We start from the raw sequence: 25,260 nt of genomic DNA on the forward strand, positions 1-25,260 counted from the left end.
TGATGTTCAGCAGATTAGATATATTCAATGCATTTTAACATGTGATATTTTCAACTTATGATAAGTTGATCAGGATGTAACTTTATTGGAAGGTCAAGGAAGACTCTTGTGGATGGATGGGGATGGATGAATAGATTGTTGGATAGATAGAGCCAAATCTCAAATGCCTTGTAACCTTTCAGGGTTATTTTAAATGTCACTTTAGACATTGGTAGTAATAGCTGTAAAGCACTAAGTGTAAAATGCTAGTAACAAATTAAAAACCTAAAAGATACAATATTATATAAATAAAACATTATTTCAAGAGTGCTTCAGATGAATAAAATGGTCAGAAATATATTCTTCAAATTTCCAATGGTATTCGACTCAGAAGAAAAACTTAAAAACCATGTTTGTGAATTTTTTCCTTCAAAGTTCACTAAATTTTTTATTACAGAAACAGTGACTCTTAAAATGTTTAGTAGTAATTTTCATTTGCATATTAGTTTTAATTTTCATACTATTCATTTCTGTTATAATACTTATTCATATTATTTTTCCTATTACTACCTCTCAAGAAAAGACATATATGAACACAAATCAAATAATAAAATATGTTCTTTGTGCTCGTAAATCTCTACTCAGTTTCTTTGAATCATAACCTCTAAACTCCTAAAATATTTTGACTGCAACAGTTACATATTCAAAAGTTTACAAGTAGTGGAAAAGATTAATCTATAAATAATGTTGTATGGATTTCACAGTATCCTATGTACCACGATTCATAAATATGAAAATGGAGCACTGACAAAATTCTGACTACAAATCAAATACATGTAAATTTGGTTTAACATACATGTTTTGACCCACAATAGCAACCATAAAGAGTTTATTGTTATGTAAAATAAACATTACATAATTGGTGTTTTTATCTCCTAAGACTTTCTCAAACACAGCAGACAAATCTAGGCAATTGATCCTAGATAAATATAAATTTTTGAGTGACTACTGGATAAACTTGTGCTTATGGAAACTCTGATATTTTTAACTACATAACAATTAAAATTTCTCCTTTAAAAATGCAATCTCCATAATGTAAAATAAAAGACAAAATAGCAGATTGTGGGAAAGTTTTGCTACATATACAGCAAACAAAGGGTTATACTTTTGTGTAAAGAAAACATTTAATCATCAATAGAAAGGGTAATGCTCCCATAGCAAAGCAAACATCAGTCAAGAGGAACAAATTTTCAGTGAAAAACACAGAAATATCTATTCCAGCCAAAACCATCTATAGATTGAATGCAATCTCATTTAAGATTTCAATGGTATTTTTTAATAGAAAAATAGTCCTAAAATTTGTATGGAACCACAGAACTCCCACAATAGCCAAAGAAATCCTGAGAATAACGGACAAAGTGGGAGGAGGCATCACACTTCTGATTTCGAGCTATATTATAAAGCTATAGTAATCAAAACAGTAGGCTGGCATAAAAACAGACACATAGACCAATGGAACAGAATTAAGAGCTCAGAAACAAACCCATGCATATATGGTCAACTAATATTTGACAGGAGAGCCAAGAAAACTTGATGGAGAGAAGTCTCTTCAATTAATGGTACTGGGAAAAATGAATGTTAACATGAAAAGAATAAAACTAGACCCCTATTTTCTGCTACTCACAAAAATTAACTCAATATGGATTAAAGACTTAAATGTAAGACTAGAAACTATAAAAGTACTGGAAGAAAACATAGGAGAAAAACTTCTTGACATGAGCTTTGGCAATGATTTTTTTGGACCTATAGCATAAGCAACAAAATAAAAAACAAATGAGATTACATCAAACTACAAAGCTTCTGCACATCAAAGAAACAATCAACAAAATGAGAAAACAATCTATGAAATGGGAAAAACATTGTAAATCATATATCTGATAAGGGGTTAATATCTAAAATATACATATAACTCAACTCAATAACAACAACAAAAAAGTAAAAAAAGGCCCCAAATAATCCAATTAAAAATAAGAAGAGGACCTGAAGTCATTTTTAAAAAAATGGCCAACAGGTACATGAAAAAGTGGTCAACATAATTATTCATTCAATTAGCCTGTTAGAACAATCATCATCATTTCATTACCAAATTGGTGAAGATTAAAATGTATATGATCCATCAATAATTAAGTGTGAATGCATTATGGTACATTAACATGGTGAACCGTTATGTGTCCATTAAATAGAGTGAGTTAGCACCATCACATTTGACTTGGAGAATTTCAAATTTCTAGGTATACTTAGTGAGAAAAACAAGATGCCATCAGCGATATAGCATATTAATTATTCTGTAAAAATAAAAAAGACAAATCTCTATAAATTAGACAAATAGATTGTTACAAGTATACTTATGCATGGGGTATGCATAACTGTATACAAGTTCATATGTGTATTTACAGATTCATATATATTTATATATGTTTATATATGTAGAAGTGTGTGTATTGTGAAAGCATTTGTGTATATATGTAGCTGGCGGTATACTAGGATATCTGTTCCTGGTGTGAGTGTGGAAATAGTGGGAAACTGAATGAAAAGAACAAGGCTGGAAATGTTAAAAAAATAATTGCTCTTTAAAAAGTAGATCTCTCGGTTAAGTGTCTGCCTTCGGCTCCAGTCATGATCTAGGGGTCTTAGGATTGAGCCCTCTCTCAGGGGTGGGGGTGAAGATGGGGGGGGGGTCCTTGCTCAGCGGGGAGTCTGCTTCTCCCTCTCCCTCTCCCCTTACTTATGCACTTTCTCATACTCACCCTCTCTCTCTCAAATAAATACAAAATTTTATTTAAAAAAGTAATGACATGTAAGATATAATCATATTTATACAAAATTATAAACATATGGAGGTGCCATAAGAATTTCAAAATTATTTTAAAAAATCTGTTGACTTATAGGATGATGACAATATTTTACAAATAGAAGAAGTAATCTGCCAATTAATTTGGTTCTCTTTGGTGGTGAAAAACAACAAAACAAAACAGACTTCTACAAGTATATGTTTGCATGAGTGAAAGAAAGCTATTGACATTGCTTATTTCAGGGCAGAATAGGGGACAGATAAAACTGGAAGAGGCCCAATGACCAGGAGGTAATAACTACATATCATTTTATGTATACTTAGTACAAAGACAATGTATATTATGTATGTTAACATCTATTTTTAAAAAGTATCTGAAATTCTGGAATTCCCCAGCTGACCAGTGTTGATCCATAGGTAGAGACATCTCTATACTCCTCTTAGGAAGAAGGAAGGAAGTTATATAAGATAACTTAACAGGAAGAAGTTATATAAGATAAGACCTTCCACTCTCAGCAACCTTAAAGATTTAAGGGTCTAAATTGTTTGCGGGGTAGGGGGAGAATGATGAAGAGAACAAAGGCAAGAGAAATATAGATAAGGTTAAATTTCCTTGCAACTTGCAGCCATTGATAAATACCTGAGGCATGTAGGAGACATGCCTCAAGGAACTCCAGGCTGCCTTAATGTTGATATTTTTGCTAGAGACTTAAAGTAATGTTAGCTTGGCAATAGCCAGACCTCCAGGATCCTGTAAGTCTTCTTTAACAGATGCAAATCCTCTAAAAACTTCCATTATCTCTACCACCCTCTCCCAACCTAAAAGTATATAATCAGTCATTCCTTCTCAGTGCAGCAATTTCTGCCACTGGTCCTGTCCCTGTGCTTTAATAAAAACATCTCTTTACACCAAAAATAAAATTATCTGAATCGCATGTGGCAAGACATATCAAGAGCCTTAAAAATGTTCCTTTCTCTTGATGCACTAAACTCTCTAATAAGAATTTTTCTTAAGAATGACTGTAGGGGCAGCCCCCGTGGTGCAGCGGTTTAGTGCCGCCTGCAGCCCGGGGTATGATACTGGAGACCCAGGATCGAGTCCCGCATCGGGCTTCCTGCGTGGAGCATGCTTCTCCCTCTGCCTGTGTCTCTGCCTCTCTCTTCGCTCTCTCTGAATGAATAAATACATAAATATTAAAAAAAAAGAATGACTGTAGATGTTTTCCAGAATTTATATACAAGAATGTTAATTGTAGAATTATATTTATAGCAGCAAAAAGTTGAGCTAACTTTCCACCAAGGAGTTAATTAATATATTACATACAATTTTATTTACACATACATGTATATATAAACATACATATTCTATATATTTGTATAATACACACATATTTTTATAAAGACATTAAAATCCATGTATACATGTTTTATTTTATTTTTTTTAAAGATTTTACCCATTTATTCATGGAGAGACACAGAGAGAGCGAAAAGCAGAGACATAGGCAGAGGGAGAAGCAGGCTCCTTGCAGAGAGCCTCATGTGGGACTCCATCCCGGGTCTCTAGGATCATGCCCTGAGCCAAAGTCAGATGCTCAACCGCTGAACCACCCAGGCTTCCCCATGTAGACATGCTTTAAAGAGAATATGAAATTTTTTGTTCTACATGCTCAAATACTTTCCCAGTTTGTCATTGCTCTCCATTCCATTTGTGACACATTTACCATACTTTCAAACACATGAAAAGATATTAGTATGAATTAACACCAAATTATGAAGTAAGCCAGTATGATACATTTCATGTGATTTTAATTTCAGATTGATATACACTTTATGATAAGACATGTTAAATTCATAAAAGTAAATTATTAAAAAATAAAATTTTCAGTTTTATTTTGTTTTGTATTTTGTATTTAAACAGTTTGTACAAAAATATACTAAAATAACTAGAATATTCTATGTGTACACATAAAAGAGACTGTTCAGGAAGACATGCTTCTCAGAATATTGTGACATGGGATAAAAGATTATATTTATTATTTTTTAGATAGGATGGAAATAAGAATTGTTAATAATTTGTGCTCTGAACGTATTTCTAAAAGTCACTAGTCAACATTTTCTTTTTTTAGATATTACAATAACTGTATCATGTACAAATAGTAGAGCATGTATATTTTTATAATATTTTCAGAAATTCTAGATTGTTAGAGACAGATATTACCAAATACTTCAATATAGATTCTCTACAACATAATTAAACTTTAATGTATAGATTTTCTATTAAATTATTTTTATTTCTTTTATTTTCACTTTCAGCTGTCTTAAATGCACAATTTCTTATAAAATAAGCTGAAATGAGAGGGATTTTGTTTTGTTTGGCTGTTCTTTTATATGAGTAGTTTGAAAATATTTCTGAAATGAAACTTTCACTGCGGTCCAGTTATTCCTATTATCTTTCCATAGTGCCTGCCATGAAAAAAAAATCCATTGCTATTTTAACAATCATATTAAAGAGTAAAAAGACCTTTCCAAAAGGTGAGAGCTTGCCTTTGGTACTGTTAGTTAAATGTCATATTTTCCTCAAGAAATAGGAGTCACCTTTATTAATATATAGTTGACTACAGTGGCTCTGAATTTAGAAAACCACTTAGTTTTTCCTATTTCCCATACAGATAATCTGGTTTGCATATCAAATATAGGAGCTGCCTCACTTTTTTCTTGGTTCCATTCATTTTAAATCTAGTTTGAGACTAGTTATATTAGTTAGAATTCTTGTGGTTGGAAGTGACAGAAACCTAGATCCAACCAGTTTAAGATAAAAACGGAACTTTATAAAGATGTGAGATATCTCACTAACCCCAAAAATAACAATGGCACAGGACCTCAGGAAAAACTAGAATGAGCAACTTTCTTCTCTATTGTTCCCTATGGTTCTGTTTCATTTTTCTATCTCCCTGTCATTGCTTCCTTATCTTTCTAGTCCAAATGCCAGGACATGTGGTCAAACAACTATTGCTAACAGTTTGGACCCCTGGCATGAGTATGACATTTATGACCCCTAATTCTAAACCTCCTGGATAAGGACTCAATATATCTGGCAAATTGCCTACCACAAACCAGTCTATTGAGGTCATATGTTTACAAGATTGATCCTGCTGCTACAGTACACATGATAGTACTGGAGAGGAATAGACTTACAAAAAGTGAAAGTTGATAATACAACAAAGTAAGAGACATTCATTGCCCTACCTAGTGCCCTACCTAGACTATTCTCCATATTAGATTGGTATCGAACTACACTACAGAAAGTCCCTTTGGATCCAATGGAAGCAAAATATTTGGTTCATTAATCTCATGAGGAATCATTTCTGATTTCTATGAAAAATATTGGTCCTACCCACTTTCTTTATTCTTCCTGCAGTGCCAAGTATGTTGTCCCATTCCTAGGCAATCCATTTTTCTTGCTGATCATCCTCGGTATGTGGTATAGCCAAACACAAATCATTATGACAAGTGACAGTATCATCTGAAACTATTTTGTAAGCCCTAGAGCATCTTGGGTTCCTTCTTATCATCAAAACCTTTGGTGAGGGCAAGTACCTGGTAGAGCTAAGCCAGTGGAGTTCATCCCATAAGTCCTCATACTCTTCTCAGTCTCACCAAACATATAACCAAATTTACAGCATTACTTACCCATTTATCACATAAGTGAAGGTAATTTTGAGTCATATGTTCTCACACTCTAGTATTTCATTGACTGGCAGGGTATAATCAAGAAGAATTAAATTTAGGAAACTACTACCACTTATTGCCACCTCCAAATACCCCAGGACGTTAAGTAGGCTATTCACTAGTTTATTTCTTTCAGAGGCCCACAGTTACAGATTTTTATTCCAGTTCTTCTATATAATGTAATCTTGGCCAAGTAACTTAACCTTTCTGAACCTCTCATCTTATCTACAAAAAGGGGCTTATTATATCTAACTCAAAGTGTTGTAAGGATTAAATAGGATAATATGTACAATGCTACAAGCACAGTTTGTCTTTTTAATAAACACCAGTATTCATTGTACTTAACCCAACAACCCTCGAGCACCAGAGGCTCAGAGTGTCCCTGGGATGACACACAAGCAAGGTAACTGGTGGGATTCAGGAAGTAAGCCTCCAAGAGACCTCAGTTTCCACCTGTAATAGCGAGCACCACCTCTCCTGTCTAGAAGAAGCTTCTGGTTATCACAGCCTCCCTTCATTTCATCCTACATTCCTCCTTGATGTATGTTGGCACCTCTGAGACTAGAAACAACTACAGACTTCAGGTTTGAGGGATGCCTTTGAGTGAGCAGCATATAAATTACCAACCAGATAATTAAAAGTCATAGAAGTTAGGACCAAAAAAAAAGATTCTGAGAAAGTAAGCCAAAATGATGATATAATGGTAAACATATAAATACTTAAATTTTTCTGTTTTCAAAACTTTCTTCATGCAATTATAGTGTTTTAAGGATGAAAAATAAATTTTATTTATAATTGAAACAGGCAGGAAAAAACCCAGAACTTTTAAAGAGGGTTTACACTAGAAAAAAAAACATAAAAAGCCTAAATGTTCATCTACAGAAGATGGATAAAGTAAGTTTGGGTATATTCACCAAATAAATTACTATGCATGCATTGAAAATAACAATATGGATTTATATTCATTGAAATAATATGAAACAATATGGATTTATATTCATTGAAAAATATGAAGTTCTTAAAAACAGGTCATGTATAAAAAAGAAATTATGTGCTGTATATAGAAAGGCAAAAAATATTTGGTACCATACTTATTAAATATATGGAATTCAGGATTTTACTTTGTATCTTGTGCATACAGTTCTTAAATCATCTAAGTATTTCAACATATGTTTATAATATTTATAATGAAAATCAAATAAAGCTATTAACAATTTGAAAAGAAAACTAAATGGTAAAGTTTGGCCTCAATTCTGCTTTCATCCTCCAGGGTCCCTTCTTTTCAGTACCATCAAACACAGCCTGGCTGCTGTCTCTCCTTCCATCTCTCTTCATTCCTAACCTTGTCTTAATGAGCCTACTCTTAGCTTATCTCCAATACAGACATTTTGGCTGTTGGTCTCTGAACCCAGATGCTCTAGCAGGACATTTCTGACTTGGGTTTCTGCTTCCACCTGCCCAATGACATCCCAGACTTATCTGCCTTCCTGATCTAGCTCCAGCCTTGTCCTGTTGCAAGGGTGCTGGCCAGAGCCTTTGTCCTCCCACATTTTTTCAGCATCCCTGGAGGTGCGTACTCTGCTTTTTTTTTTGTTTGTTTGTTTTACTCTGCTTTTAAAGCTATTAATATTAACTATACTACCACTACTATTATTATTGCTCCTTTTTCGTTACATGGAACAAATTCATCAATTGAGTTTCTTAACTTATATGAAATGTAACTTTGATAACATGATACCAAAATCATTTTTCTAAAGTATACTTTAATAATACACCTTAATTTTCAAGAAATAATATTATAATTGAATCACTCCATTCCTTCCATCCTATAAGAAGTACCTTTCTCTTGTGTTTGCAGGAGGTACATTTATAGCACTAAAACCACACCTTCTTTCTTTATCTCGAACTATCTTAAATATTTTTATCTGATATTCTTGAGAATGAATAACTCTTCCTTAATAGGCACTACTGATAATAAAATACACCTTGGACTGACATACAGTAAAATACATATTTTATAACACTGACAATGATTCTGGTTTCTTTTACTCTGTAGAGCATTTAGCTTTATTATCAGGGTCCCATAGTTGACTTTGCAATGACAGAGCTCACCCTGGGCCTTGTTGCTGCTCTTGAATCTGTTGGGGTAAGCCAACTACAGCTGCTCTAGAGGAATATCTGAGGATCATTGGTTTTGGGGTGCATCCACCCCCTCTCTGAGGTACTTGGCTAAAAGGGTGAGAGGCTTTAATTCTGTACCACCTTGTCTAGCAAGGCAATTACCCTTTTCTTCTCTATGAAGCTTTTTAGTCAATGCAAGACTGCCTTAAAAATTGCTTGTGCTTTATCGGTATTCTTTTCTCTCAGTAAAGTTTCATTTACATGGAGGGAAAAAGAAAAATGTCTATCTCCAATTATGAAACTTGAAATTGACCTCTCTTTTGGCACAGAAGGGCCAAAACTGAAATTTCAAAAATTAGGAAACTTGATATTAACCAATTGTACCTTAGGGAAATGAGGAGAGAAATATGACAGGTACAGTTCTGGATGTTTTATATAATTTATTTTACTAAATTGCCATACTACTGTGGGGAAAGGATTATAATACCCATTCCACAGATAAGGCCACATAGTTAAGAAGCAAGGATGGAGTTTGAATTCCAGTATGTTTGCTAAAGAATTTATACCCTTTCTAAACACTGTTCTCCCTACAGTTACATACACCAAATTGCTTCTATACTTAATACTCTATGTTTTATAATAGACTGAACTCTTTTTCTTTATTTGAATTTGAGTTGTCAAATCAGTCAGCAAACTTTAGGTACTCAGTGGATAATACTATCATAGGCTAATTGAGGACCAGACTTCACTGGTAAACATATCACCTGATTTGTTTACCATCATCACTAAGATGAAAATGACGTTTTTTGAATACCTACTGTATGCTAGGGTTTTATTTTGAGATTAGCACACATTGTTTTATTTGATTCTCACAATTATCCCCAAATCAAGAATCATAAACCACAGATTACTACTTTTATAAATCAGGGTTCTCCAGAGAAACAGAACCAATAAAAAAGAAAGAGGGAGCCAGAGTCAGTCAGACACACACACACACACACACACACACACACACACACACACGGTGGGGGTGGGGGTGGGGTATTTTAAGGAACTAGCTCATAGGAATGTGGGAGCTAGCAAATCCATAGGGCAGAGAGGCTGGAAACTCAGGCATGTTTTTTTTTTTTAATTTTTTATTTATTTATTGATGATAGTCACAGAGAGAGAGAGAGACAGAGACAGAGACAGAGACACAGGCAGAGGGAGAAGCAGGCTCCATGCACCAGAAGCCTGACGTGGGATTCGATCCTGGATCTCCAGGATCGCGCCCTGGGCCAAAGGCAGGCGCTAAACCGCTGCGCCACCCAGGGATCCCTGGTTTCTATGTTATAGCCCTGAGGCAGAATTCCTTCTCTGGGAAACCTCAGTGTTTGGCTCTTAAGGCCTTCAAATGGTTGGATGAGACCCACCACCCACATTATCAAAGGAAAATTCCTTTCCTTAAAGTCGGCTGATTGTAAATGTTAATCACATTTACAAAACAGCCTTCTATCAACATCTAGACCAATGTTTGGTCAAACACTTCATACTGTTGCATAACCAAATTGATATATATTATTAATCATCACACTACACTTTCTATGATGCCTCACTTTTCTTGATAGCATGTTATGAATGAGGCCACACTCACCAGTTCATTTCTCATGTAGGTCGATTAGCTTCAACATCCTATTACCTTTAACCTACCTAAATTTCCATTCCTTAAATTCTACCTCGCATCCAAATGTCACCTCTAAACATGTCTCTCTAAATCACTGCCTACTTTTGGTCACAAGATTAACTGATTGCTGTATTACTAACAATTTACAACAGGCAAAAGGTCCATAGCTTTAATCTGTATACTAAAACCAACAGTGTAATCCAAGTCTACATCTCCTCTAAACGAGATAACCCAAACAAAGCAAAATCAATTACCTCCACAGGGTTTCCTGAAAGTTATTTGATGGTCCACAATAATAGTTTGCCTTTAGGAAAAAACTCTTAACCATAGTGTTTCATTTAATCAGCAAAATGTAGCAGGCATCATTATTTCTCATGTTTTTTAGATAAGGAAAGAGAAACTAGCAGACTAAGTAACTTGCCTAAGCTCAAACAGCTCATGCATGAGATATGGGAGATCTAGAACCCTAATCCATTCACTTGACATATATTACTGAATCCCTATCATATGTCAGGCTCTGGGATCAAGCAGTGAATAAAACATGCATATCACCTGCCCACACAGAATCTATATTCCAAAAAAAAAGTGTTGTTAGAAAATCAATAAATATGTACACATAGAGTGTCATAAGTATTACTGAGGAAAAATAAGCTAGGTAGCCATTAGGGTTTATAAGTTGGAGATGAAGAAAGTACAAATTGCAACACAAAATAAGGAAGTCAGGCAGTCCTCACTGAGAAGACAGCACTTGATCAAGGTCTAAAACACATGAGTGAGCAAGTCTTGTGGGAATATCAAGAGAGAAACGTCACGTAGAAGAAAAATCCTGGTGTAGAAGCTGCCTAGTATGTTTGAGAACCACAGTAGAAGCATTATAGCATGGTGCTGACTTAATTTATGCTAATCCATCATTCCCATTTTCAGGTGCCTTTGTTATAAAATTCTATTTGGCAGATCTACGTGGAAAGTCAAATGTAGTTTACAGTATGAAAGCTATGAAATCCACAATCATAATTTTATCCCTAAATATATCTATTAAATTAATACTTCTTATGTCATAATATAAATTTATCTTTCACTTTTTAATGGTGCTACAAATTAACTGAAGTGACTGGCAACTAAATACACAAAGCACTGATTCCACTTCTTAGCCAACCCAAAGTGTGATTGTGGTTTTTATAAATCCTTCTAATTTTAGGAAATAATTTAGGCTTGGCAGTGCTTTGTTTAAGATGTATTAAGACTTTTAGAAAACTACAGCTTAAAAAGCCCTTAGGAGAAATTACTTTTTATAATGCAAAGTGAATTTGAACAAAAATTTGTATGTTAAAACTACAATATCTGACCATATCTCCATTACCAGAGCTACTTATTTTATAGGCAGGTTTTTAAAACACATTAATAAATATTAATGGTGTCCGTGAAAGATGACCATTCATATAATCTTCCAAGCCTTATTATATGCTGATCATTTATCTAAAAATCTGTATCCATATAATGCTGCTTAAAATTTAAAATGGTGATGGTAGAGAGTCTAGTCTTATCGCCTGGAGTTAAGTTTAGTCTAGGTAATACATTTTACCAATAAAATCTGTGGTTATTATATATGAGACATACCAATTACCAAGGAAATTCTGCACCTATAATATGGTACTTACTGCCATCTAAGTCATATAAATATAACAAATAAATGTCAGGTTGATAGCAGTTTAGGGCACATTTCTCATACATTTTATTTTGCTACTATTTCCTTTCAATCACTCCTAAGAAAATAAGAATGTGTAAGGTGTCCATTCTCTATTCCTTCCTTTTCAATTCAGCCAGATGTCCGAGCACCACATGTGGAGGAAAAGGGATTGCAATGACAAAAAGTCAACTAACTCCATATGCAGAAGTATTCAAAAGGAACTTCTTAAATTGGGATTTAAGAAAATCTGAACTTTATGAAAGTACACGTTAAGTTTTTCTATATTTTCCAATAAAAACTATGAAGGGGCTGCTTTAAGTGGAGTAACAATAAGGAGGAAAAAGAAACTTTTAAAAATCCTATTGGTCCTGCAGCCTCCTGCCAGAGTCCCACACAATAGCAAATACTTAGGATGAGAATGGCTCCAGTGGAGCAACACTAATATATTTGACACAGCTTCCACCCCGTCATTATGCAGAGGAGTCTGCGCTTATCCTTTTGTAAATTGGAGACTCTTTTAACCAGGAATCCCAGGATGAAACGGAACCATTTTCCTCACGGCAAAACAAATCCTTCTCCAGTGAATTTTGTTATTGTTTATTGTTACACTGTTTTATCAGCACTAAACTGTATGAACGCTTCAATTAGTTCTTGATGAATGATCCCATAAAAAGCATGTAGTTTCATTTCCCCTGCCACCAGATATTTCACTGAGTGTTATTAAACGAAATATAATTGGGATAAGATTCAGGAAACTTAGAGAGCTGTAGTGCTCTCAGTTCAGCCTAAAATGGTTAGTCATCAGGATAGCTGAATCACATTCGAAGCACTGTACATATAAATTCCCATCGCTTGATCCTGGGGAGAACGTAGAGGCACTAGATAGAGTGTGATGCGCCAGCTCGGCCCTTTTGTAAAGATAAAGGCCTATGGTGAGGTGCTGAGTTCAGTGCTAGGTCAAAGAGTTGTTATAGCCATGGAGGAGCAAAAAGCATCTGTATCAATCACACTTCTGCACAATAGAATATATCCATGTTATATGTTACATAGCAACCATTACATTGTTCCAGAAATAGGTGGAGGCTATCAGTTTTCTTCTTTCTTCTTACTATAGGAACCCTAATTTTTAGGTAGGCAGGTTGACAAAGAATAAAAGTCTGACTTCTCTGCCTCGCTTATATGTGACCATGCTGCAGCCAACAAAATGTAGATTTGGGATATGAGACTTCTGAGAAATCTGTTTAAAGGGAGCTGGTTCACCTGGGTCAGACTCTTTAAAGAACTTTTCTACTTTTCTTTCTTCTTCTGGCCTTCACTGCAGAAGCAGAAATTTGGCCTCCAGCACCTATACTGAATCAAGATATGACCTTAAGATGAAAGTCATGTGGTATGATATTAGTGCATAAAAACAGAAGCCTGAGTGCCTGAAGACACTTGAACTGCTATCCCAGGTCTTTGTTTATATATGATACTTTATTCTTTTGATTACAAAACTAGTATAGACAATCAGACCAGCTATAACTGAGACAACTATGGCTCCTTAATATATACATTTTTTCTTAATATATTTTTAAATAACGGAAATCATTACCTTGTGTTGGTCACTCTGTGGAGCATTTTAATGCACTGCCACATTTCATCTTTAAAACATACCTACCTATAAGGTAGGTACTAATATTATCTCTTTTAAAGAATAGAAAACTGAATCATGAGACCATTCAGCACATAGTCTGATTGGTGGTGAGGGGCTGGGGAGAGAAGAGGGATCAAAATTCATGATTTAAATGTTTCTTTCTTTAACACTACAGATAATAAGTTTATACTTATATCATGGGTTAGAGATCATTCTGAGTGCTTGGAACACATAAATGAACAAAACAGACCTGTGCCCTCAGGGAGCAAATATTCTAGGATTGTCTCAAGGTTCTTAATTATAATCTTGAACAACGTCTTACAGGGTGGTCTGTGAATGCCTCAGTAACTCAAGATACGTTCAGTGGATACACATGGTCAAAATTTATCATAATAATACTAAGATATTACTTGATTTTTTTTACTGTGTTCATAACTGCACTAATGGTACAAAAAGTAAAGGTGGATAAAGCTGCTGGCAGTTTGGACCAAACTACTAGACATCGTGCTATTTCTCACCACCACAAATCCACATTTAATAAATAGTTCAAAGTTAATTAAATGAAGAGCTTCCCTTAAGAATGTTCTCAGTAAAGCTGTAAAAATTTATAATTTTATTAAATCTTGAAACTTGAAGACGCATCGTTTCAATAACCGGTGTGACAAAGTGGAAAGTATACAAATGCACTTCTATATTCTGAAGTTCGATGGTTCTCTGGAGGAGAAGCACTTGCACAATTGAATCACAAGCTAAACTAGCCAGTCTTTGAAAGGAATATCATTTTACTTGAAACAATTAATGACAAACTATTGTTATTCAGACATGGATATTGGGAGATATTTTATCAAAAATGACTGAAGTAAACCTACCAGAGGAAGCAGCCAATATGCTGCCAGTGTTAAAATTTGAGCTTCACAATACCTAAGATTTTTCTGATGAAATTGGTGGTGATATTGACCGCATATTTTCTAGAACCCAACAGAGGCATCCATTTAGCAATTGAGTTTAATATAGTGTTAGTTACTCTTCAAATATCTCCTTAAAATTAAGATGATATCCATTATCGAAACTTCAGTTTTCATATATTCAATATAAGGATGGTAAGATTTACTTCTTAGGATTGTTGTATTTAAAAGAGACAACAAGTGTGAAGTCACTGAAAACACCTGGAACATTATAGACGCTTAAATATTTGGGTTTTCTTTTGATATTTTCACTTTCTTGGCCCCAGGAGTTCCTTTGATAATAAACTAGCTCTCATCCACTATGGTGGCCATGAAAATATGCCTCTCAGATCTTTTACAACTGCAACTAAGTACAACTGACCTTGGGCATAGTTCTCCTCCCAGGCACAGTGTTTGTACCAAAGCCCTGCTTCCCACAGGCTGTTCCCCTTCAAGGACTGACGTGGCAAGAAAGCTAAAGGCAGCCCTGCTCCTGGGAAAGGGCAATTCTCAAGATTCTGGTAAAAAAAAGTGTTCAGAGCTCAGAAAATCAGTTTGCTCAAAGAGCTAAAGCACTGAGAATGTTTTAAGTGAATTTGTTACTAGGTAAAAAGCTGTCTTGGGATATGGAACTACAAATATTTGCAAGGTGGCTTCAGTTGATTATGAATAAGACACAGAGAGTAGTAGGCAGAAAAATGTATCAGTTAACCCCAAAACTCTGTAACCACAAATTTCAATCCAGAAATTCAAATCCCACTCAATTTTGTGCAAAGTGACTTCTAACTATATGTACATTTTAATTGATAATATAAACCTGTATCATATATTATACTGAGTTCTATTCTATCATATATTCAAGTCTTAGAGATGTGCGTGTGCACACACACACATCATGTTTTAGTCATATTTCAAATGTAGAATGAAATAATCACCTTGGGAAAACAAATAATTGAAGGAGAGAAAAGAGGATTAACCTAACCCATGACCTATTCCTGATCCCCATAATCTTAAATTTAATATATTCTGAACCAGCTTTCCATATATTTTTATAAATAGAATAGTATAAATAGGATTCAATTTATATTTTTATTACAAACAATACTTAAGACTATATAGATAATAATAAAAAGTAAATATAGAAATAATAATAAAACAGTAAATAATAAAAAGTAAAAATTATTGTAAACATTTTCTGTTCTTTGCTCTAATATCTGTACATTTCAGTAACTTTTCTTAGAAATTCAATATATTGGTAATTATAATTCTAGTTTATGTCCAAATTTGAAATTTAGGCAAAATATAGATTACTTGGCTACATGCAAATTTCTGGGATAGACAAATGACAATGATGATAACTATGGTGATGATGGCTCAGCGCTCATCACTTTTCACACTTTTCCCCAAGATTAACTCTGTCTCACAACATTTCAACCAGGTGGATGAAGCAGAAAAACCTTTTTGCCTAAAGAGAAAGGTGCAAAAGTCTAGATGATTTGTCATCAAATTGCTTGTTCTCCTGACTTAAAGGCTTCTCAAGATCAGAAATAACATGAAGTGAAGCAAAACTGCACTATATGGTTCAAATCCATTGGGTTCTGCTTACCATTCATAAATTATTTTCCTCAGATTCTTTTTTTAAGATTTTATTCATTAATTTATGAGAGATACACAGAGAGAGCCAGAAACACAGGCAGAGGGAGAAGCAGGCTCCCCTGATCCCTGATACAAGACTCAATACCAGGACCCAAGGATCACAACCTGAGCCAAAGGCAGATGCTCAACCACTGAGCCACCCAGGTGCCCCTCTCAGATTCTTATATTAGAATTAAAGGAATACTAATCTCTTTTTCCTGATAACTAGATTTTACAGTATTTTACTTATCAGTTAAAATAGTTCAAATCAGACAGAACTTTTCAAAGGTAGATCACATGTAAGGATATCAGTCCTTCACAACTTGATCCAGTCTCCATCAAAATCCCAACAAGTTATTTTGTGTATATCAAGTAACTGACTTTAAATTGTATTCAGAAAAGTAAAACACTGAGAATATCCAATATAATATTAAAGAAGAACAAAATTGGAAAAGGACAATACCTGACTTCAAGATTTAAATAAAGCTACAGTAATCAAGACAATGTGGTATTGGTAAAAGGATAGACAAATAGATCAATGGAATAGAATAGAAAGCCCAGAAACAGATCCAGATATATATAGTTAACTAAACTTTGACAAAGAAACAAAGATAATTCAATGCAGCAAAGACAATCTTTTTAGTAAATGGTGCTGGAATAACTGAGCATTTATATGCAAAAAAAAATGAATCTAGACATACACCTTATGCTCTTCAAAAAAATTAACTCAAAATGGATCATGAACCTAAGTAAAAGGTAAAACTATAAAATTTCTAGAAAATAACAGAAGAAAATCTAGATGACCTTGTGTATGGTGGTGACTTTTTACATATAACATTAATGGCACTATCCATGGAAGAAATTGATAAACTGAAGGTTATTAAAATTAAAAACTTCTGCTCTGCAGAAGATACTGTCAAAACAATGAAAAAAAGCCACAAATTGGGAGAAAATATTTCCAAAAGATACTTCTGATAAAGCACTCTTTTAAAAAATATATATACATAGAAATCTTTAAAGTCAAAAATAAGGAAACAAACAACCCAATTAAAAATGGGCCAAATTTCTGAATAGACATCCCACAAAGAAGATCATACAGATGCCAATAAGCATATGTTCCACATCATATACCCTCATGGAAATGCAAAGTAAAATAAGGTACTACTCACCTATTCAAATACTCAAATGCCAGAACACTGACAACACCAAATGCTGGCAAGGATGTGGAGCAATAGGAACTCTGAGTTTCTGCTGGTGGGAGTACAAAATGATAGAGCCATCTTGGAAGTTAGCTTGGCAATGTCTGACAAAAATAAATGTACTCTCACCATACTATCCAGCAACAGTAGTCCTTGGTATTCACCCAAAGAAACAGAAAGCTTACGTCCTGCCTACGTAATTATAGCAGCATTATTCATAAGTGCCAAAACTTGTAAGCAACTAAGCTGCCCTTCAGGAGTAGAATGGAAAAACCTTGGCACATTCAGATAATGAAATATTATTCAGTGTGAAAAAGAAATGAGCTATAAAGCCATGAAAAGACATAGAGGAAACTTAAATGCATATCACTATTTGAAAGAAGGCAATTTGTTTGTACACCTGAAACTAATATAAGACTCTATGTTACCTATCCTGGAATTAAAATTTCAAAAAGACTTTAAAAAGCGTATGCTGGTCTTATTATTTCATGAGTTGACAAACAATTCTCTATTCTTCTTATCCATATTATTATGATTTCATAAACAATGAATTGGTTCCTCTTAATAAACATTTACTATTCTAAAAAAGAAGCCATTTGAAAAAGAAATATATAATACGATTCTAACTATATGATATTCTGGAAAATGCAACACTATAGAGACAGTAAGATGATCTTGTTACTAGGGGTTAGAGGGAAAGAGGAATGGATAGGCAAAGCACAGAGGATTTTTAGGGCCGTGTTGATTGGGTATGATACTACAAAGGTTGATATATATATCATTCACATTTGTCCAAACCCATAAAATGCCAAACATCAAGAGTGAACCCTAATGTAAACTATGGACTTTGAGTGATAATAATGTATCAATGTAGGTTCATCAATTATAACACAAGTTCCACTCTGTGGGGGATGTTGATAGTTGGGGAAACTGCATGTGTGGGGGCAGGGAACATATGCAATCTCTGTATTTTCTCAGTTATGCTGTAAACCTAAAACTACTCTAAAAACGAAGGTCTATTTTCAAAAGAGTAGATTGTATACGATCTGCATAACATTTTTAAATTATAATCTGAGACTTGGGTACTGGAAGCAGTATTTTGTAGAGCTTTGGGAGTTTTCCTTCAGAGCCATCATAATGCTTTTGGGCTTCTACTTTAAAAGGCTTCGTTTTGCTAAGGGGTGGCATGTTTTCCACTTTGAAGATTCTGACATGTTTTAATGGTCCTGTCTTTGAAGAAATGAATATCTGCGGGATTCCCTGGTGAGGAAGTTTTCTATTCAGGGAGAAAGAAAGTCCTCTGTTGAAATTATTTACCAGATTATGGTTTTAACCCCGGAGACAGTCTAATCCCTGACAGGGTTATCATCTTTTTGAAAATATTAATATGTTTGGAATAGGTTCTACTTCTGAAGAAATTCTTATTGCTTGGAGGAGGCTATCTTTAAAATTTTAGCAAGTTGTTTTCAAGGATGTTCTGAAGCGTAAGATGACTTCTCTGGGAGAACATTAAAGTAAGAGGTAATTTCTTCTATTGACATTTCCTTACAGAATTTTATGAAAATCAGAATGGAAATAGTATCTTATGAAGTGTGTAAGTCAATGTTCTCATTTGTTACATTAAGTGTTAATTGAAATCCATGTAATTTAAAAATATGTATACACTTTTATTGGTCATCTTTGGCAGTTTAAATATATAAAAGAATCCACAAAAATAATGATTAAATATTAAGTCTGATCTTGGTCTACTAATGAAGGAAAAATCATGCTCTTTATCAGTTATCCATCTTTATTCCATTTTTAAGACACCAAACATTTCTGAAGACAACACAATTATTCCCCATTTGGAGAATTCACATGAGCAAACTGAAGGAAGATGAAAGGAATAAAGGAGGTATAATTATAAATATTTTAATGTTTTTCATAGAGACAAAAAATGAAATAAAAAAAGAAAGGGTGGTAGTAAAGAAATTTTAGGTAATTACAAGAATATTATCTCATTTACTTCCCTGTATGATGTGAAACACAATGAAGAAAGAGCCACAAAATAGTGAGAAAAAAGAATAATGAACTTCAGATGAATCTAATTTTACCAAAAACAGTCAACAGGAACACAATGGTTATTTCAGTAAAGTTTTATTTAAATGTTTTCTTTATTTTCCTGATTTACCATTTGTTCTATTCAAGGAACTATCTAATTTGAAAATATTTTTCTTGCAACTTGAAAATCTCAGGAAGACATATTCTAGGTGTAATTATATAAAAACAGTCTGAAATTACAATAAATCCAGAGTAAAATTTGATGTTTTTCTATAGCTTTGCCTAGCAGTAAAAGCATTTAATCTATAGTTTGGCCCCAGTATTTTGCAGTTTTATGTCCTCTGATCACTTTACACAGTCTCCAGCTAAACTGCAGCCCTCATTTTCCTGAACACACCTCCATATATTCCTGCTAATTTTGTCTCTCTCTCCTAGAATATCAAGTCAACTTTTATACTAGTTTTAAGGATTATTTTAGTCTGTTCAGGCTGCTATAGCCAAATGCCAGAAACTGAGTAGATTATAAACAACAGAACTTTATAATTTATAGTCTGGAGGCTGGGAAGTCTAAGATCAAGGTATTAAGAAATGAGATCCCACTTCCTGGTTCATAGGCAATGTCTTTCCTCTGTGACCTCACTTTGAAGGAAAAAAACTAGCTTTTGGGGATCTTTTTTATAAGGCTATTAATCCCATTCATGAAGGCTCTACTGTCAAGACCTGAGCTCTTCCCAAAAGACCAACCTCCAAATACCACTGGGCATTAAGTTTCAATATATCACCTTTAGGGGGACAAAAACATTCAGTTTATAGCAAGGATCAAGCCAAGTTCTGCTTTTTCCTTGGATCCATGGATGGCATCAGAGCCCCTTGAACCTCAGAATTACCACAATATGTGTTCTCAGAATTACCACAATATGTATGTTTTTGTATATCCCTGGGTCAAGGTCCATTGTTGAATAAATTATAGGAAGACATAGGGACAAGCTCAGTTCTATGTATAACTGTATTTTGAGTTTAATATTTTTTTAGTTTAATATTTTAAAGTTTAGAATCTCTACTATTGTAAAAAGTGAGATTTATTAATGCCTTCATCTTTTTACTGGTTCAAGAGGACCAAATCCAGCCAAATTTAATAAAGTATTGTTTGACTATTCTTTAAAGTTGAATTTTTCCTTGAAAAAGATGTTTATAATATTGTTACTTAATTCTATACCAGATAGCCAATCTAGTTATTGCTAGAGATTATAATGAGAAATAAAATTTTCACTGTATATTCATTACTTTACTTGCTGTTTTTTTATATAAATTTATTTTTTATTGGTGTTCAATTTGCCAACATGTAGAATAACACCCAGTGCTCATCCCGTCAAGTGTCCACCTCAGTGCCCATCACCCAGTCACCCCCACCCCCCGCCCACCTCCCCTTTCACCACCCCTAGTTAGTTTCCCAGAGTTAGGAGTCTTTCATGTTCTGTCTCCTTTTCTGATATTTCCCACTCATTACTTGCTGTTTTAAAAACTTGGTACCCAGGGATGCCTGGGTGGCTCAGCGGTTGAGTATCTGCCTTTGACTCAGGGCGTGTTCCCAGGGTCTAGGATTGAGTCCCACATCAGGCTCCTGAAGGAAGCCTGCTTCTTCCTCTCTCTATGTCTCTGCCTCTCTTTCTCTGTCTCCCATGCATAGATAAATAAAATTTTAAAAAAGAAAGCTTGGTACATATACAGATAAATCCACTTTTGTTACCTGCTATTTAACTGAATGTGACTCTGTTAACACAGGTTTGCATATATAAGTGTATGTGGATTTAAGTTCCTCCAACATTCCTTCATTTGAATCAATGCACAGTTTGTTCATATAGCAAACAATGACTTCATATGGGAAGAAAAAAAAGAAATGCAAACTACAAATGCAAATCTGGGCACTCAAATTTCATGGTAGAACTTGATATTCTATCAGATAACTTAAAATATGATTAATTACTATTTTAAAGCTATCATTTGAATGAAAACACAAAATTAAATGAAATTCTGATGGAGCACTTCTGTCTGTGGTAGAATAAGTACTTTATGTATAGTATATATGCAGTAAATAGTTGATGACTAATTGATCAATATTGATATGTATACCACATTAGAATAAGGTTATATAAATAGTTATAAAATAATTAGTTTCATTATTCTGTCCTTTTAAGGGACTTAAAAATAGTAATAAAGATAGAATTAAAACTAGTGAAAAATATGAAAGTAGTTAAATAGACATATGAAAATTATATCTACATTCTCAAATTATCTTAAGTATGGAATTCTTTTTCAGAAAGTTGTTAAGAAAAAGGGGAAAAAAATGTGACTTCTTCTAGACCCTTTGTCAATCAGCACCATCACCTGTCCATAGTATTACTCCCCTGCTCTTTCAGACTTTATTTTCTGATTTTGCCCATTCCTATCTGACTTCTGGCAACTTGACTAAAAACAGCTCTTGCTAAGTTCAGCAATGATCTTCAGCCAACAGATGTGATGAACAGTTGCAGTGCTAATTTTAACAGCATTTGATGCTATTTACTACCCTCTCCTTTAAAATTTTCTTCTGGGTTCTTTCTATAGTTTGGCTATTTTGCTATAAACATTAGGGTGCAAGACCCCAGATGTCCATTGACAAATGAATGAATAAAAAGATGTGGTGTATATATACACAATGGAATACTATTCAGCCATCAAAAAAAGAAATAATCCCATTTGCAATGATGTGACTGGAACTGGAAGATATTATGCTAAGCAAATAAGTCAATCAAAGAAAGACAATTATCAGATGATATCACCATCTGTGGAATTTAAGAAACAAAACAGGATCATAGGGGAAGAGAGGGAAAAATAAAACAAGACAAAATCAGAGAGAGAGAGACAAACCACAAGATACTCTTGATCACATGAAATAAAATGAGGATGGCTGGGGGGGAATGGGGCAACTGGGTAATGGACATTAGAGAGGACACGAGATGTAATGGGTATTATGTAAGGTTGATGAATCACTGACCTCTACCTCTAAAACCAATCATACATTATATGTTAATTAATTGAATTAAATAAATTTTTAAAAATTATTTAATTAGAATATTTCTTCTGCTCTCCTTATTTTCCTGGACATATTTTCTAGATTATTTCTTCTTCGCTGTCCCTTTTCCAATATCATCCCCCTTTACCTGGCTGTCAGTGTTGCAACTCTTCACAACTTGGCCCTTTGCTTCTTTGTTAGTATTTTATATTTTCTTCTGTCTCACACATGCACATGCAGTCAATTAATATTTCACCTACTCATCCCATTCTAGATCAAACATGCCATTGTGGAAGTCAGAAACTTCTAAATCATGAAGAAACTTTCTAGGTTGTAGTCCATATACCAATACCGTCTTCGAATTCTATCATTTTATGTCCTATCTCTTGCCCATTATCTTAGTTCACTGTCTTAGTTACACTACTAGCCCACCCATATTTACTCTGGCCTTAAAGCCATCTTTCCCGTTTGTAAATCTCATTCTGTCACTCATTTCTTAGTTAAAGCACTTCAGTGGTTTCTCAATGTTCATAGGATTAAAAACTAACCTGATTTATATGACCTATAAGGCTGGACATATTCAAATTCCTTCCTATCCTTCCAGCTTATTTCACAAAATCCCACTGTCCACTCTTTGCCTGTATACATACTGTCTTTGTTCCAGGATCCTAGATTCAATTATGCCCATATCTTCCCTAGTGCCCTAGGATTCATGGACAAAATTTTCAAGCAGTTTTGTGGGGAAAAAATATGGTTTCTGGAATTGGGAATGTCTAGATTTGAATCCCAGATTATTTGGTACTAGAATTGTGACCTCTGGTTATTACAGAAACTTTCCCAACTTTACTTTCCTCTTCTATGAAATATAGATTGTAATACTTGTTAACAAATGTTCTATGAGAATTAATGTCATACTATATTACATACTTCCCTGACTTGAAGTGGAATTATGTTGATTTATCTTCTAGCTCCCAAGATACATAGACATACCAGGTATTCAATAAGTATCTAATGAATGAAAGTAAAGGAGAGAAAGAGAAAATAGAAGGGAAGGGAAGGGAAGGGAAGGGAAGGGAAGGGAAGGGAAGGGAAGGGAAAGGGAAAGGGAAAGGAGAATGTAAATGGATACATTTACAAAAGGAAGGGAAGAGAAAGGAAAAGAAAAGAAAAATTGAAAGAACTTCTATTTTCCAATTCTCTCTTTTCCAATATCCAATTTTTCTGTAAACAACAGATTACTTTGATTTGAATGAATTGTTCATGGAGTAAGAAAAATATAGCTGAGATAAAATAGACAAGAAGAGGATGGAAGAGTGTCAATCTTGTGCAGTTGGGAGAAAGGAAACCTAGATTTGTGAGGGGTGATTCTGGTGGCCTTTGCACCTAAGATAGACTGTAGCATGAAAATTATGAGGGGAGAGAGTACATGTGAAATAATGGAACTGGAAGTGGGTTCAGTGTGGAGGTGAGATGAAAAATGGGGAGGTAAATATAGAAACATTAGAAGGAAACTCGCTAAATGATATTTACAGACTGGCTGTGAGGAATCATGGTGAGTGAATAGATCAAATAACTACTGCATATCATCCGACAAGCATGCATTCCCTTCTTCCATCTTCAGGTTTCTGCTTCTGTTGCACAGGTCACCCAGTTGGAAAGGTAGGGATGATGTTAATGAGAACTGTGGAATGACAAAAGGGATAATTATCTCAGAGGAATGGAAGTGTAGCCATGAATAAAAGCAAGAGAGAAGTCATATGGACAAGGAAAAAGAAAGGGGAAATTTAAAAAACGAAAAACAAAACAGGAAAGTATTAGTGAAATTCTGGGTTAGGGTGGGGTGTGTCCGGTAAATGCCTAAAGGCAGTAGGGTTAGAGGTATTTTACTTCTTACTTCTGGAATAGGGGACCAAATAGGGAAACGTGCCAGTCTGATCTCTGGGAGTTCTTAGCTCTCTCTGATCTGAGTGAATAAGTAATATGAATGGAGGAAAGAAGCAGTAGCTCAACCTCAAGGATTTTAGATGCTGAAGTTCATAGGAAACTAGGAACAAACTTAATGTGAAAAGAACTTGAAAATGGGTAACAGACCTCATAAAATGGAAAGAGCTATAAGTTGCCTTCTTTAAAGCATGTGTGGCAGTTCTGCCTCAAAGAGTTTCTAAAGTCTTTCCTAAATTGAAGGTCTTCTATAAGATCAAACGCTTATGTGAATATGTTTCTTTTCTTTTCTTTCTTTTCTTTTCTTTTCTTTTCGTTAATTCTATCACCTTGTTTATTCTCCTTAGTTCAAATCTGAAGTACTTTGATACTTGCAGTTTTTATAAACAACATGCTTTAAATTCTTTTGAATTTAATTGGCTTTAAATGGAAGATGGTAGGTTAGCTCAGTGCTAATAGTCATATATTTAAATGTTGGTCAAAATGCATACATTGCAAAATATTTAATATTTCCCCAGTGAGAAAAGATGGACCGAAGGAATGTATGCAGTACAACTTATTTAACAATTTTCAATCAAACTGAATTTGCTTTGGCTTTTTTAGGGAATGATTCTTTAAGGAAAATAATGTAAAAAGCAACATGAACGGTCACTGAGGCTATTTTTGTTCTATGTTTCAGACTTAAAATACACCAGGCAAATAGAGTAAGATGCTAAAAAAATATATACTCTACCCTGATTAATGGATGCTATAGATATCTTTCTGCTCTGTCTGCTTGGTTAGCTT

General features: G+C 34.3%; 1 protein-coding gene across 1 annotated transcript in view; it reads right to left on the minus strand.

Moving 5' to 3' along the window:
• Positions 1-20,913: 20,913 nt before the first annotated feature.
• LOC140636377 (uncharacterized) overlaps positions 20,914-25,260 on the minus strand; it is a 499,328-nt gene continuing 494,981 nt past the window's right edge. Inside the window, exon 8 of the mRNA XM_072831614.1 lies at positions 20,914-24,214. Coding sequence (XP_072687715.1) covers positions 24,107-24,214 — 108 coding nt within the window. The 3' untranslated portion in view covers positions 20,914-24,106. The remainder of the gene's footprint in view (positions 24,215-25,260) is intronic.

This window comes from Canis lupus, chromosome 7, assembly GCF_048164855.1.
Source record: "Canis lupus baileyi chromosome 7, mCanLup2.hap1, whole genome shotgun sequence".
Lineage (NCBI taxonomy): Eukaryota > Metazoa > Chordata > Mammalia > Carnivora > Canidae > Canis > Canis lupus.